A 15,714-nucleotide genomic window follows, 5' to 3' on the forward strand; every position below is an offset into this window, starting at 1 on the left:
ACAAAATTTGGCCTGGGAAATAAATGACCGAGGATGCACAGATAATTAATTTCTAATTTCTTCTGTACATTAAGCAATGAAAGTAGAGACAGTATTTAACTATGCACCTCTTGATAGTAGCTGCTTCAGGTCTGGGATCAGTCTTCATAGCTAGATGAATCGCTAATGTAGTTTGATCAATATGAGATATGACATGGTCTGCTGCTTCCACTATTGCATCCATTCTTTTAATTCGTTCCTAAATGAAAGTTAGAATCTTATAGCAAATTTGATGCCAAAACAAGTAGCACATGACTGAAGGAAATCCCTTATCATTCATTACATGGCAGATGGAGAACAAGGTAAGAGGTAGAGAAAACAGAAACTCAACGAAGATGGATGGGTTAGTGGTGATTACCACTAGTAAATTCAGTTAAAAGGACTGACATGGAGATTATCTTTAAGAGGGAAGTAGGAAAATTTGAAGAGTTTCAGAACCAGAACATCTGGAAGCTTTGATACCAATAGAACAGCTGGAAAGCATAAAAGGTCACAGCAGAAAGCTAGAGCACATAGAAACACATAAAAAAAGTAGAAAGAAGCTGCATAAGAATGAAGTGGGCTTGTGGAAGGTTTGAACACAAATCCAAGAATTTTCAATGCATTCCGTTGCGGCAAGAGGGGCAGTATTATTTTTTGCACATCGACCTTGTCATGAAAGATGGACACAACCTCACAACCTACCCTGTTATGATCTTTCACTTTATTGTCTACCTGCACTGAACTCTCTGTAGTGCTACACTTTGTTTTGCAATCTGTTATTGATTTACTTTCTGGTACCTCAATGCACAGTGATCTGTATGAACAGAATGCAAGGCGAATTTTCACTGGATCTCAGTACAGGTGACAGTAATAAACCAATTCAAAATATGTAACTGGGAAAACATGCATCTGAAACTGTAAAGGTTCACTATGACCTTGGCAGCTACCATTCCCCTACTTTGATGTCACAGTTATCAGTTCAGCAGTTGAGTGTTTTCATCTTCAGACTTTAAAAAAGCAGTCACAACCATCTGGCTTTCCTGAACTGCACCCTAAATTTGCTCTGCACAATGCATCCTCTTAGGAATTCTTTTCCTCTACAATGTCCATGTTCTAGCATCTAGTCCTGCTCTGCACAGATTCTTCACTCTCTCAGTCATATTCAGCTCTCAAAGGTTGGGTTTCCAACAGGCTTGTGCAGGTGATTAAAATTAAGACATAGATCCTCAGCACCTGTCACACCACCATACTGAAACTATTTAAACTTTAGTCGAGTACGTCAAGCAATAACATATCTAACTGCACTTTTTTCAGAGGAAATCATCCAGGAACTAGTCTGGCCATACTTCATGATCTCTTGGTGATATGGTGCAGCGTTCATCATTTTAATATGAAGTATTATCAGTGGCAATAGTAGCACAGCTGGTAGAGCCATTACCTCATAAAACCAGAGAAGCCGGCTCAATCCTGACCTTAGGTGATGCGTATGTGAAGTTTACACAATCTCTGATTGGGTTTCCTCCAGGTGCTCCTATTCCCTCCCATGTAAGATGGACACAGAAGTCACCTGTGTAAGGTTAATAAATTAACTGGCGAATGCAAGTTGTCCTACATGTGTTAGTGAATGGTATAATCTGGGGAGAATTGACAGAATGAAGGGAGAACGGGATTAATGTAGAACTAGTGAAAACGGGTGGTTGATGGTCTCAAAGAAGCCAGAGTATCTGGGGGGAGCCACATGCAGTCAAGGGAGAATGCGCAAATTCTACATAGATAGCACTGGAATTTGTGATTAAATCTATGATCTGTGCCTATAAAAAACAGTCAGCTGCATCTCACCTTTTCATTGTCTAACTGATGTAGTCTTGCAACATACAGAGGAAGATAGGTAGGGTAAGACTCTATCAATTCTTCATAAAATGTATTCCTGTCCAATCTGCAAACAAATAAACTTCTTCATTTGATGAAACAGAGATAATTTCTCACAATCTTATAGCAATAACAACATTCCCAAGTAAGTACTGTTCCGGACAATATCTGAAAAGCAATGAAAATGGCAAAGAAAATGAATCTCAGGGTTGTATATGGTGACATACATAGAACAAAGAACCACAGAACACTACAGCACAGGAAACAGGCCATTTGGCCCTTCTAATCTTATGCCGAAACTTTATTCCACTAGTCCCATTGACCTGCACCCAGTCCACAGCCCTCCAGACCTCTCCCATCCATGTATCTATCCAATTTATTCTTAAAACTTAAGAGTGAGCCCGCATTTACCACATCAGATGGCAGCTCGTTCCACACTCCCACCACTCTCTGAGTGAAGAAGTTCCCCTAAACTAGTGGTCACCAACCTTTTTAAGCCCAAGATCACCTACCTCGACCTCCGTGAAAGGCAAGATCTACCTACTAAATCGTTTAGAGAAAAAACAGCTCAGATTGTACTTCCAATTTGAGGCCTTTTATTTGGGCGAATTGTATTTGAATTACACAAAATACTTCTGTCAAACTTTCAAATTAATTCAAACATGAAAACACTATAACTAGCATATCAAACAGGCCATAGCTGTTTTTCTTTAAGAATATTACAATACTTCACACCTTTATATAATTTTATTTCAACATGAAAAATAAATAAATAAAAATTGACTGTTGTACGCAGTGTGATGACTGAGGCTGAATACTTTCTGCTAGTTCCCTGAAACTTGGCTCATAACTACAGACAGCCAGTCTGAGACAGTCTGTGAGGTGTAGGGTTGCCAACTGTTCCGTATTCCCCCCGTTAAGGTAGAGCGTTCCTATGAAACCTTTCGTGCCGAAATGCTTTACGCCGAAGAAATTACCATTAATTTATATGGAAAAAAATTTTGAGTGTTCCCAGACCCAAAAAAAACCTACCAAATCATACCAAATAACACATAAAACCCAAAATAACACTAACATATAGTAAAAGCAGGAATGAGATGATAAATACACAGCCTATATAAAGTAGAAATAATGAAGACTAAGCCAAAACCGATTCCTGGGGTAAAAAAATCGGCACATACGCGCATGCGCACACAGGTGCCCGCGCAAGGATTCATGGTCATGGTAGTCTTTCTCGGGGTAAACACAAATGTCCTGGGATTTGACGGCTACATTTGTCCCTTATTTGGAAGTGAGAAAGTTGGCAACCCTAGTGAGGTGTCTGTCAGTAAGTCAGCTCCTGTACTTAGATTTAATAATTTTCATCTGTGAAAATGCAATTTCACATAGATAAGTTGACCCGAAGTAGGCACTGACTTTTAGTGCTATAAAACCAACGTGCGCACCACGCAGTGCTCGGCCCCATCAGTAGTAATTGCCACCAGTTTATGAATGGGGATGTCATTTTCACGGACATATTTTTTTAAACTCATTGTAATATCCTCACCTCTCCTTTCCTTTTAATTGCAAAAGAGTGAGGAAGTCCTCCTTTGTTGTAAAATCCTGGAAAGCCATTCTGACAAATACAACATACTGAGCTGTTTGCATTACATCCAGGGATTCATCAAGCTGTAGTGAAAAATATCCACGTCCTCCGACAATGACTCTACCCTCCTTGTCACTGTTGCAGGGCCAAGCAGTATATTATGTATTGCGGTTGTGATGCCGTTTTTGTTTTTAAAGTCATTAAAACAGTCTCTGCGGTAATGACCATTGCTTCCTTGAATAAATCGCCATCTGTAAAAGGCTTCTTGTGTTTAGCCAAAAGGTGACTTAAACGAAATGATGCTTCAATAGCAGCCTTATTTTGAGCAGCAATTTTTGTGGAAAACGATTGCTGGGCCTTCAACCCCAATTACCCCAATTTCAGCTCCTCAACTTTCCAGGCACGAGTTGCGCTCTTTGGGGGGTAGGTGTCTTTAAATTCCTGGTGGTTGGTGTTGCGGTGCCGCTCCAGATTCCCTCTTTTAGTCAGTGCTTGTGTTTGGTGGCTCAACATACATACACACTTGTCTTTCACCAAGGTAAACAGAAATTCCTCTTCCCATTCTGGATGGAATTTGTATGTTTTTGCCTTCTTTCGTTGAGCCTCCGCCACGCTATCAGGATATCACGAGCGATTGCCGATTGCGTCACCTCTGATCTGGGCCAACATTTATGTGCCAGGCAGCACCTAATTAATTAGCTTGTTTATTTCAGCTTTTTTTCTTAATGATGTGCTGTGCGCATCCCGACTACCGTTGCACCACTGCATGCTTTGCAGCCCGGAGGTTGGGGACACTGCCGTATATTGATGACAGTCTGTACTCTTATCTACTCTGATTGGTCACTTTGATGCAGCACAGGCTACGTTGAAAATGCGGTGCATGGTGGGGGAACTACACACATGCGCACTGGGCAGAAAGAACGGAACTAAACGCCCGCAACCCGGAAACAATCCCTCTTTACAAACAGCTTTTTAGCGAAAATATTGCTATATTACCATTATCCTAATTACTTTTATAATGCTCACATTACAACAGTATCTGTGTATTTATTTTTGATTTTTCTTCGGGATCTACCTGGAAAGTCTCAAAGATCGACTGGTCGATCGCGATCGACGGGTTGGCGACCCCTACCCTAAACCTTTCCCACTTCACCCTAAAGCCATGTCCTCTCGTATTTATCTCTCTTAATCTAAGTGGAAAGAGCCTACTCACATACATGTGCTGTACTTTGATAATAAAATTTAATTTGATCTTTGAATTAAGTCATTGATATTGAAAATGGCATCAAATGATTATCCATGGAGAAGAAAAAGATCTTGTAACATCAAGAGATACTGCTTCATGACAAATGGCATAAAAAGAAACAATGATACACCTTTGGACAGGAAATTATCACACATCTTCTATGTGTGATATTTGTCTATTTTGTGTCTGTTGTCTCAACATTGAAATTAGTTCTAAATTCTCTTCTTTAGTCAAAGAGCCATAAATGTATTGCTTTGTCCATTTCAATAATATAACAAAAATTACAAAAAAAAAACAAATGAACTAATGACAACCACATCTAACATTACAGTACTAAATAGATACTTCTATCAAAAAATACCCATTCTTTCACAGGTATTTTAAAATACTGAATTTAAATTTTGTAAGATATACAATTTGTTTGCTTTCTCCTTAGACTACTCAATAATAATTGCTATAAAAATCAAGCTACAGAACTCCAAAGTATTTGCAGTTTAGTACTTGAAGATCTGATCACATAATTATAAAGAGGAGCCAGTCCATTGGAAAACTGCTTCAAAAAAAATGTGAGACACGTTGGGAAAATTAAATTGCCAGTCCAATTTTCTGAATAAAGGCTACCTTTGAGTATTCCAAACATATTCCACATTTAATTGACTAATCTTCCTAATTTCCACCTTTAATGTGATTCCAGATCCGTCTTCCCCTAACAAAGTTGGTTCACTTTTCCAACTCTGTGACTCCTTATACTTCAAAAGATCTTATGGGTGTCTGTCACTTCAATTTCCCATCCCATTTTCACTCTGATCTGTCTTTGCCCTCTTCTAATGAAGACTAATAGAAGTTTGAAGAACAACATCTCAGCTCCAAAAAACATTGTAGCCTCCGCGACTGAGACAGAATTCAACAATTTCAGACTAGCATTGTAATGTTAGCTGTTTCACTCTGTCTACAGACACTGCCTCACAACATCAAAATTTATGGGCAAATTTCCAGATAGCTCTTACTGATCTACCCACACCTTCCGAGGAACAAACACATACTTGACCATCCACTGTATCTTCAGGTCTCTAAGAGCATCAGTGAACTCATCTTTCACATCCTTCTCTTTGTCTACATCTTTTTCTTTATCCTTGCTTCCATTCTTCTGTTTATTTGGAGATGGTATAAGATGATACTGCACAGACACCATATCCTACAAAACAAAAAAAGAAAAGAAATGATAAATTAATAAAATTTCCATTTTTTAAAGTGTAAACAAGATAAGACACCACAAAGAAAAATAGTAGAAACTGAGGATGGGATCAGTTTAAAGAAAAGTCAAAGTAGCCATATTCATCTTTTCCTTTGTGGAGTCTCTTTGCTGGGTTATGACCTAAATTTAAGATTATATTTAAATCCATAAACATTCTTATTTCCTCCGCGTCTACAACCTTTCATTTCTCTGATGGCAGTTTTCCAACCCAAATGAGGGAAGGTAGTTTGAAAGTAATGGGGAGAACATTTAAAACCATGATATGTAGAATTTTTTTCTTGGAGAGGGTAGCAAATCTGTGGAATTCTCTATCCTTGAGAGGTGTGGCATCTACAGTATTAGAAGTATTCAAGGTGGAGGTAGATAAATTGTTGGAGCATAGGGAGATGGACAACAATAGGGATTATGCACAGAAGAGGAACTGAAATCCAAGGTAGATCAGCCATGGTATTTAGAGGACTAAAGAACGTGACACCAGAATGGAGGGATGTTGGCAATTGCAATAGTAGTGATGGCTTTAAGGGCAATTGAATTTCAAGCCCATAACTGAAAGGAAGAGATAGAAAGACAGGAGTGAAGAACAAGAAAGTCCACAGTAGGAGACCTTGCGTTATTACAAAGGTAATTAACTGAAGTACATTGGGATGCTTTTAATGATGTAGGTATTGAAGGTATTACACAAATAAACATGATCATTAAGACAGAGCACCTCTCTTCTTATTAGAAAAGGAATCAAAATTAGAATCAGGTTTAATATCATTGGCACACATAGTGAAATTTGTTGTTTTGCAGCAGCAGTACATTGTAATACATAATAAAAACTATAAATTACAGTAAGTATACACAGTATATTAAAAAAGCAAAGCAAAAAAAAAAAAGAGGGAAAAGGGTCGTGTTCATGGGTTCATCATCCAATCAGAAATCTGATGGCAGAGGGCAAGAACCTGCTCCTGAAATGTTGAGTGTGCCTTTAGGCTCCTGTATCACCTCCTTGACAATAATAATTAAAATAAAAATAATTACTTTTGTTTAGTTTAATAGAAATAAAAACACAGGAATACATTCTCATCATATAAATATTGTTTGGAAAGTTATAAACTCTTACAGAACTTCAAATATCTGTTTCAAAGTATCAAAAACTGGATTCAGTTAATACTAAAGCTACCAAACAGACACTACACAATCTTAAAGATCACTAGCAGCATTTTGTGTCAAATTCCATCCCAAAGGCAGCTTTGTAATGGTTTTCTATCATCCCAACACATCAGCTTTGGTAAATTATAATAGCTGTCAATGTTAAAAGTAGCCAGCAATCCCATCTGATTGAAAAGGTGACTGAAGCAGATTTAATAACAAATTCAAATAACTGAAAGGAATGAGTCTAACAGTTTTGGCAATGAATCATTCTTTCAAGTAACTTGGTTAGCTTGCTCAAGGAACCATCCAAGAGGACATACCATTTCCTTTGTCTGCTGGGCTTCGGACATTTTATGCAGAACTGCTGAACTGCTTTGTCATCAACGTGTTCTTCTAAATAAAGAGTTCATTGAAGGACTGGTAGTACAACACAGCAGCCATACGAGTACAGCTATCTTACATAACACTAGGTACAGATCGAACCTTAACTTCTGAAATTTGTGTACTCAGACTATGTAAAGCTTGAGGTAACCACATACATAGGACAAGGGACAAGGTGGCAAGACCTTGCTTGTTGGCCAGTGATGAAAAAGGCCCTTTGTGTCAAATTGTTCACATATGGTTTGAGTCTCAGTGCCACAATATACTGTCCATACTGACTGTATTGAAAAAAACCTGAAAATGCATTGTTATAATTTTGTAAAGAAATTGACGGCAATGAGTAACAGACCAAGAGCACAAGCATAAATATGGATAATCTGAATAGGTGGCACAGCCATGACAGACAATGGCCGCCTTTTGCGTTTTAACATTCTACAATACAATTAGACAATACCTCAAGTGCTAATTAGTACATTAAACACCATTTCTGGACTAGTAATACTAAAAAAAATTAAACTAGACACAAGAAAAACCCTATGAATAATCCATAAAATAAATAGAGGAGAATTAATGAACTCAATACCTATAATCAAGATCCACCATTCATCTTTAAACTAAATCTCAACCAATCAATAACCAGATGCATTGATCTCCAATGGAAGATTTGTTTCTGTGCTAAAGAATGTATTGATAAGAAACTAGATGATTTTGTTAGTCGCTCATTCTTTGCAACAACTTAAAGCAAGTGACTGACATTAATTGTGGATCTTTTTCATTGTTGCCAAATGTCTGAGGATAATCACCACCTTAAATTTCAACATCACTGCAATATCTTTTGCTGTAACTCAACCCCCTATCACCACCCATGAAACATAACTTCCATGTGAAGTTCAATTTTAATGTTCTGGCTCAAACTGAATATTTCAATCTTGAATATCTGAGGTTCCTTAAACTACTTTAGTGTTGAAAAGTAGATGAAATAAGATTTTTACCTGGAACAATAAATACCAGGAGTTCCCAATCTTTTTTATGCCATGGATTCTTGCCATTAACTGACAGGCTCATGGACGTCAGTTTGGGAACCCTGAATTTTGTCTCACAACGTTAACATAATAAATATGTCAAAATAAACTGGTCTGCACAGACTCAAGCCGTAATATGCAAAAATAAGTCTGTGACTTGTGGATGAAAATTTCATTTGGGCACAGAAATTTGGTCGTTAGTTGAAAAGCTGCAAAATGAATTGATAGAGACTGTACACATGCTTAAAAGGTCAATATTGAAAGGATTCATCTCCAAACTGCATGCAAAGAACAGAATAGAATAAGCCAAACTGCGCAGAGATGGTTTCTTTATGAAATGAACAGAATATAAATTTGTCTAAAAGTATAGGAGAATTGTTTTAACATAGGAAGTAAGGTTAAAGCCATTATGTTGAAAGGAGTAACGCACACAAACTGCTGGGGGAACTCAGCCGGACAGGCAACATCTATGGAAAAGAGTACAGTCAACGGTTCGGGCCAGGACCCTTCATCAGGACTGCTGAAGTGCCGCTGCCTGAAACATCAACTGTACTCTTTTCCATAGATGCTGCCTGGCCTGCTGAGTTCCTCCAGCATTTTGTGTGTGTTGCTTGGATTTCCAGCATCTGCAGATTTTCTCTTGTTTGATGTTGAAAGAAGGATTTCTTGCCTGAGAGAGAACCTGAATCCACTGCAATTTGCCTACTGCCACAACAGGTTTACAGTGGACAAAATCTCACTGGTTCTTGCACCACTTCAAAGTTCAGAGCAAATTTATTATCAAAATATATTTACCATATACAACCACGAGACTCAACTTCTTTCAAGCACCAACAAAACAAAGAAACACAATAGAATCCAGGACCAATCACAAAGTGACAAAGACAGACAAACGTCTGATGTCCGTAAGAAGAACAAATGGTGCAAATAATAGAAAGTAAACAAATCACACATAGAACATGAGCTGCAAAGTCCCCGAAAAGGAGGCCACAGCTGCGGAATCAGTTCAGCACTGAGGAAGTGAAGAGCCCAATGGTTGCAGGGTAACAACTGCTCCCGAACCTGGACTCCTGCATCTCCCACCTGATGGTAAGAGTGAGAAGAGAGGAAGATGGGTCAAGCATAGGCAGACAGGATGATCTCAGGTGGGGGATCTTGGCTGAAATGGAAGAGTGAGCTGAACACCAGGTTGCTTTCCAATTTAATCTGGCTCAGCATGTTAATCAGTGCTGAATGAGGACTTAGCAGTAGAAAAGGCAAGTAGCTTCAAGCTCCTGGGCACAAATCTCTCAGATGATCTATCCTGATGTAATTACAAAGAAGGCACCCCAATGGCTATACTGCATTCGGAGTTGGAGGAGATTTGGTATGTCACCAAAGATTCTAGCAATTTTCCAATAGATGCACAGTGGAGAGCATTCTGACTGGTTACATCACTGCCTGGTATAGAGGCTGCAATAATGCACAGGACTGAAAAAAGGTGCAGAGTCAGCCAGCTCCATCATGGGCACAAGCTTCTCCATTATGAAGGACATCCTCAAAAGGTAGTGCTCAGGAAGTTGGCATCCATCATGAAGGATCCTCACCAATGAGCAAGTATACCTAATAAAGTAGTCACTGAGTGTATAGTGATAATAAACCTTATTCTGATTCTAATTCTATTTTCATTACTACCATTGGAAAGGAGCTATGGGAGTCTAAAGATCCGCACTCAATGTTTTTAGGAGAGTTTCTTCCCCTCCGCCAACAGATTTCAGAATAGTCCATGACACTAACTCACTGTTCCTCGTTACGCTATGTATTTACTTATTTATGCTCTGTAACCGAGTAGTAACTCTATGGCTTGTACTGTACTGCTGCCAGAAAACAATAGGTTTCACAACATTCACTCAGTGGCCATTTTATTAGGTACGTCCTGTGCCTCATAAAGTGGCCACTGAGTGTACGTCCATGGTCTTCCGCTGCTGGGACCCATCCACTTCAAGGCTCGACGGGTTGTGTGTTCACAGATGCTCTTTTGCACACCACTGTTGTAATGCGTGATTATCTGAGTTACTGTCGCTTTCCTGTCAGGTTGATCCAGTCTGGCCATTCTCTTCTAACCTCTCTCATCAACAAGGCATTTTCACCCATGGCACTGCCACTCACTGGACTTTTTTCCCCTCGCACCATTCTCTGTAAACTCTAGGGACTATAGTGCATGAAAATCACAAGAGATTAGCAGTTTCTGTGATACTCAAACCACCACGTCTGAAACCAACATTCATTCCGTGGTCAAAGTCCCTTAGATCACATTTCTTCCCCATTCCGATGATTGGTGTGAACAACAACGGAACCTCTTGAGCATGTCTACGTGCTTTTATGCACTGAGTTGCTGCTACATAATTGGCTGATTAGATATTTGCATTAATTAGCAGGTGTACAGGTGAGCCTCATAAAATGGGCACTGGGTGTAGATCAGTGATGTTAAACCTTATTCTGATTCTAATTACCAATTTTTCTAGGAAAATGTGTAATCACTACCTAATTATTCCATCTGTTTCCAAATTCACTATCACCAGAGCAGAGCCCCAGCCAACAAACTTGCCACAGATTCCAGATTGGATCCTTTTTTTCCCTGTAATATTGTAAATTTTCATTAAATGAGCACTTGTGTCAACCAGTTGCTGACTGTGAATTCCAGACCAATATGTGCTTGACGCCCCAACAATCCATTTTACTTTCCTAAAAAGCTTGTTATCTGGCACTGCCTAATTCAGCCAAGTACATTTTAACATCAACTTAATGTTACAGTGGTGCCTTGGCGTCTGTTAGTAACTATATAAGTTCCATAAATAAGAACATTTAATAATGTCAAATTTCAAAAAAGGAGTTTTAAGAAAATGTGAATCTGTATATCTACATGAAAATTTAATAGCACTAGTGCACATCATCTGTACAGTGGCATGGATTACGCATATTTCTCAAATGATTATTACTAGGAATTTATAAATGCGCCTGAAGATTTCATGGCGTAGTTACAGAGTCATACAGCACAAGAAACAGGCCTTTTAGCCCATTATGCATTTGTAATCATTACTAAACTAATATGGCATTAACAGCACAGGTCCATAATCTTCAACAGTTACATGTATGGCTTAATACATTTTAAGATGTTGTATGAGCATCTGCCTCCACTCATGCAATATATTCCAGATTCTACCAGCCTTTTAGTGAAAAGAAATTGCCTCAGGACCCCTCATTCTATCTAGTCTAATTTTAGGTACCTCTGCTTTGGGTAGAAGTTTTCTACCATCTGTACAGACCAGGCTCCTTATAATTGTGTAACATCCCTCATCTGGCTCCCACTCGATCAAAACAAACCCAGCCTATCCAATCTCACTTCATAATTTAAATGGTCTACTCTGGTGAATCACCTTTCCAACCATTCTAGAGCAATCATGTCATTCGCATAGTGTGGCAACCAAGAATGTACACAGCTCTGTCTCACCAGGTTTAATAAGAGGTGGTATCACGTATTCCTTCATCATCACCTTATCTACCTATGGTGTTACCCCTAGGGATCATTGGACTTGTACAACAAAATCCCTCTGTTCCTGAATGTTTTTAAAACTTGGTTAGGAATTTTTGTTCTGGCCAGATTTTACGTGAATCATGATTCCATGTCCTGATTTAGCACAACCAGTTACTTCTACTCCTACTCCTACTTGAAAAAGCCTTCTCCAGGGAACTTTTTCTGTTATTAATGTCTCCTACATTATCTGATTCATTTAGCACTCAACCTATAATCTGTCTGTAGTAACAATTGTTGGGTCAATATTCATATCTGTGAACTTCCAGGTGGCCATTTCAGACCGTAAGCTGTCCAAGGTGATGATGGACATACTTAGAAGTGGGAGCTGATATACGGCAAGAACACAGGAAGGTAGGAGGGGTCAAATAAAAAGACAATACCAAGACAAGACAAAACAAAAACATGACATGTCACTACCTGCACGCCCTAGCAACTGTGACAAAGCAGCAATTGAAGAGCCCTGGGAACAGGCTGCTTTCCTGCCTTCTCAGCCGGATAGTAATACATGCTAGGGGAACCTAAAAAGGGGCAAAAATCACCTTTAATTTGGGATATTAATAAAATAAAATTACTTAGTGACTTTGTCATTTAACTTAGGACACAAAGAGGAAGAGAGGAGATAACTAGATGTTATTCATGCAACCAGAAGCCTGTTTCATTAAAGTACTAAATAACAAATTTATGAAATGCCATGCTTTAATAAAGTAAATACATTCCAGATTAAACAAAAATACAACAAAGCAAGATATTTGGTCCATCTAACTGATGGTGTTTTTCTAATAGATAAACATAAATTCTAATCCCACATATCCTTCACCCTTTTATTTATCTTCAATCAATTATTTATCTATTTACATACCCTCCAAATATCCGGACCTACCGCTGGGCTTTTTTGCACTACCTTACTTTCCATTTTTCTATTTATGATTTATAATTTAAATTTTTAATATTTACTAATTTTTACTATTTTTAATATTTAATATTTGTAATCCAGGGAGCGGGAAGCGCAGAATCAAATATCACTGTGATGATTGTACGTTCTAGTATCAATTGTTTGGCAACAATAAAGTATAAAGTACAAACCCCATTTCCAGAAAAGTTGGGATATTTTCCAAAATGCAATAAAAACAAAAATCTGTGATATGTTAATTCACGTGAACCTTTATTTAACTGACAAAAGTACAAAGATTTTCAATAGTTTTACTGACCAACTTAATTGTATTTTGTAAGCATACACAAATTTAGAATTTGATGGCTGCAACACACAACAAAAGTTGGGACAGAAGCATGTTTACCATTGTGTTACATCACCTTTCCTTTAATAACACTTTTTAATCGTTTTGGAACTGAGGATACTAATTGTAGTAGATTTGCAATTGGAAATTTTGTCCATTCTTGCTTGATATAAGACTTCAGCTGCTCAACAGTCCGTGGTCTCTGTTGTCTGATTCTCCTCTTCATGATGCGCCATACATTTTCAGTAGGAGATAGATCTGGACTGGCAGCAGGCCAGTCAAGCACACGCACTCTGTGTCTACAAAGCCATGCTGTTGTAGCCCGTGCAGAATGGGGTCTGGCATTGTCCTGCTGAAATAAGCATGGATCCCGGGAAGAGACGTCGCCTTGGTGGCAACATATGTCTCTCTAAAATCCTAATATACGCCTCAGAGTCAATGGTACCTTCACATACATGCAACTCACCCATGCCGTGGGCACTGATGCACCCCCATACCATCACGGATGCTGGCTTTTGCACCTTTCGTTGATAACAATCTGGATGGTCATTTTCATCTTTGGCACAAAGAACTCGACGCCCGTTTTTTCCGAAAACTAGCTGAAATGTACACTCATCTGACCACAGAACACGGTTCCACAGTCTTTCGGTCCACCTTAGATGAGCTCGGGCCCAGAGAACTCGCTGGCGTTTCTGCATAGAGTTGATGTATAGCTTCCTCCCTGCGTAATACAGTTTCAAGTTGCATTTCTGGACGCAGCGACGGACTGTGTTGAGTGACAATGGTTTTCCGAAGTACTCCCGAGCCCAGGTGGCTATAATTGTCACAGTAGCATGACGGTTTCTTAGGCAGTGCTGCCTGAGGGCTCGAAGATTACGCGCATTCAACAGTGGTTTCCGACCTTGCCCTTTACGCACTGAGATGTCTCTGAATTCTCTGAATCTTTTCACAATATTATGTACTGTAGGTGTTGAAAGACCTAAATTCTCTGCAATGTTGCGTTGAGAAATGTTCCTTTTGAACTGACTAACAATTCTCTCATGAATTTTGGCACAAAGGGGTGAGCCACGACCCATCCTTGCTTGCAAAGACTGAGCCTTTGATGGATGCTACTTTTATACCCAGTCATGATACCTCACCTGCTACCAATTAGCCTGCTTAATGTGGAGTCTTCCAAACCGGTGTTACTTGAATATTCTGTGCACTTTTCAATCTTATTTTAACTCTGTCCCAACTTTTGTTGAGTGTGTTGCAGCCATCAAATTCTAAATTTGTGTATGTTTACAAAATACAATTTAGTTGGTCAGTAAAACTATTGAAAGTCTTTTCTTTGTACTTTTGTCAGTTAAATAAAGGTTCACGTGAATTAACATATCACAGATTCTTGTTTTTATTGCATTTTGGAAAATATCCCAACTTTTCTGGAAATGGGGTTTGTATATTTAAGTCTAAAATGTTGACCTGTTTTCTGCTTCAATCAATGATGTGACTGCATTCCACAACCTCAAAAATTCCAAGTGCAAAATATTTCACCTAATTTGTGCTTAACTTCACAAATTTAACCTTAGTCCTTTTATGCTATAAATTACATTATTTAAAAAATGCAATTGTTCAAGTTCTTCTCTATTTACATTTCACCTTCAGCCAACAACTGTTTCTTGTGATTTTGCCTCATCATCCCTTCTGCACAGTGGGACCTCTCTGTGCGCAATGTCGTACTTTTTAAACAAAAACTTAAGAGATACAAAACAGCAGCAGGCCCTTCTGGCCCAAACAGCCTACATCATCCAATTAGACCTAGGGCAGTTAACCTTTCAGGCTGAAACCCTTCAGAACCAAGGTTACCTAGACCCCAGCAGCTGGTTTGAGGTAAAAGATGATGTTTACGTTTGTGGAGGCTCAGTAAGGTCAAGCTTAAAACTATCATCACGCAAAATTTTGCAGAACTCAGTAAATCAGGCAGCATCTGTGGAGGGGAATAAACAGTTAATGATTTTGAGCCGAGACCCTTCATCAGGACTGGAAAGAGGGCAGATGCCTGAATAAGAAGTTTGGGGGGGGGGGGGGGAGGGAAAGAGTACAAGCTGGCAGTTGATAAATAAAAGAGGTAAGGAGCTGAAGGAATCCAAGGAGGGAATAGTGGAACATGGACGAAAGGGAAAGAGGAAAGGAACCAGAGGGAGCTGATAAACAGTTAAGAAGAGAAGGGGTCCCTGCATCTACTTATGTTTATATCCTACCCAAGATCCACAAACCTAACTGGTTCTGCCTGCTCCTGCCTACTGAACGTGTCCACATACCTCAACTCAGTTTTGTACCCCTTGGTTCAGTCCTTCCTTACCTACATCAGCGACACTTCACGTGCTCTCATCTTACTTTCACTATTGAC

General features: G+C 39.0%; 1 protein-coding gene across 5 annotated transcripts in view; it reads right to left on the reverse strand.

Moving 5' to 3' along the window:
* tpp2 (tripeptidyl peptidase 2) overlaps positions 1-15,714 on the reverse strand; it is a 125,145-nt gene that overhangs the window by 19,583 nt on the left and 89,848 nt on the right. For 4 of the 5 annotated variants that reach the window (XR_011886596.1, XR_011886597.1, XM_072263477.1 and 1 more), the window contains 3 exons: positions 5,765-5,916; positions 1,861-1,957; positions 108-238 (listed from right to left, as the gene is read on the reverse strand). Coding sequence is in view for 3 of the 5 variants with exons in the window: in XM_072263477.1 (XP_072119578.1) it covers positions 108-238; positions 1,861-1,957; positions 5,765-5,916 (380 nt within the window). In the remaining 2 variants the exon portion in view is untranslated. The other variant, XM_072263478.1, reaches the window with a different exon arrangement.

This window comes from Mobula birostris, chromosome 7, assembly GCF_030028105.1.
Source record: "Mobula birostris isolate sMobBir1 chromosome 7, sMobBir1.hap1, whole genome shotgun sequence".
NCBI lineage: Eukaryota > Metazoa > Chordata > Chondrichthyes > Myliobatiformes > Myliobatidae > Mobula > Mobula birostris.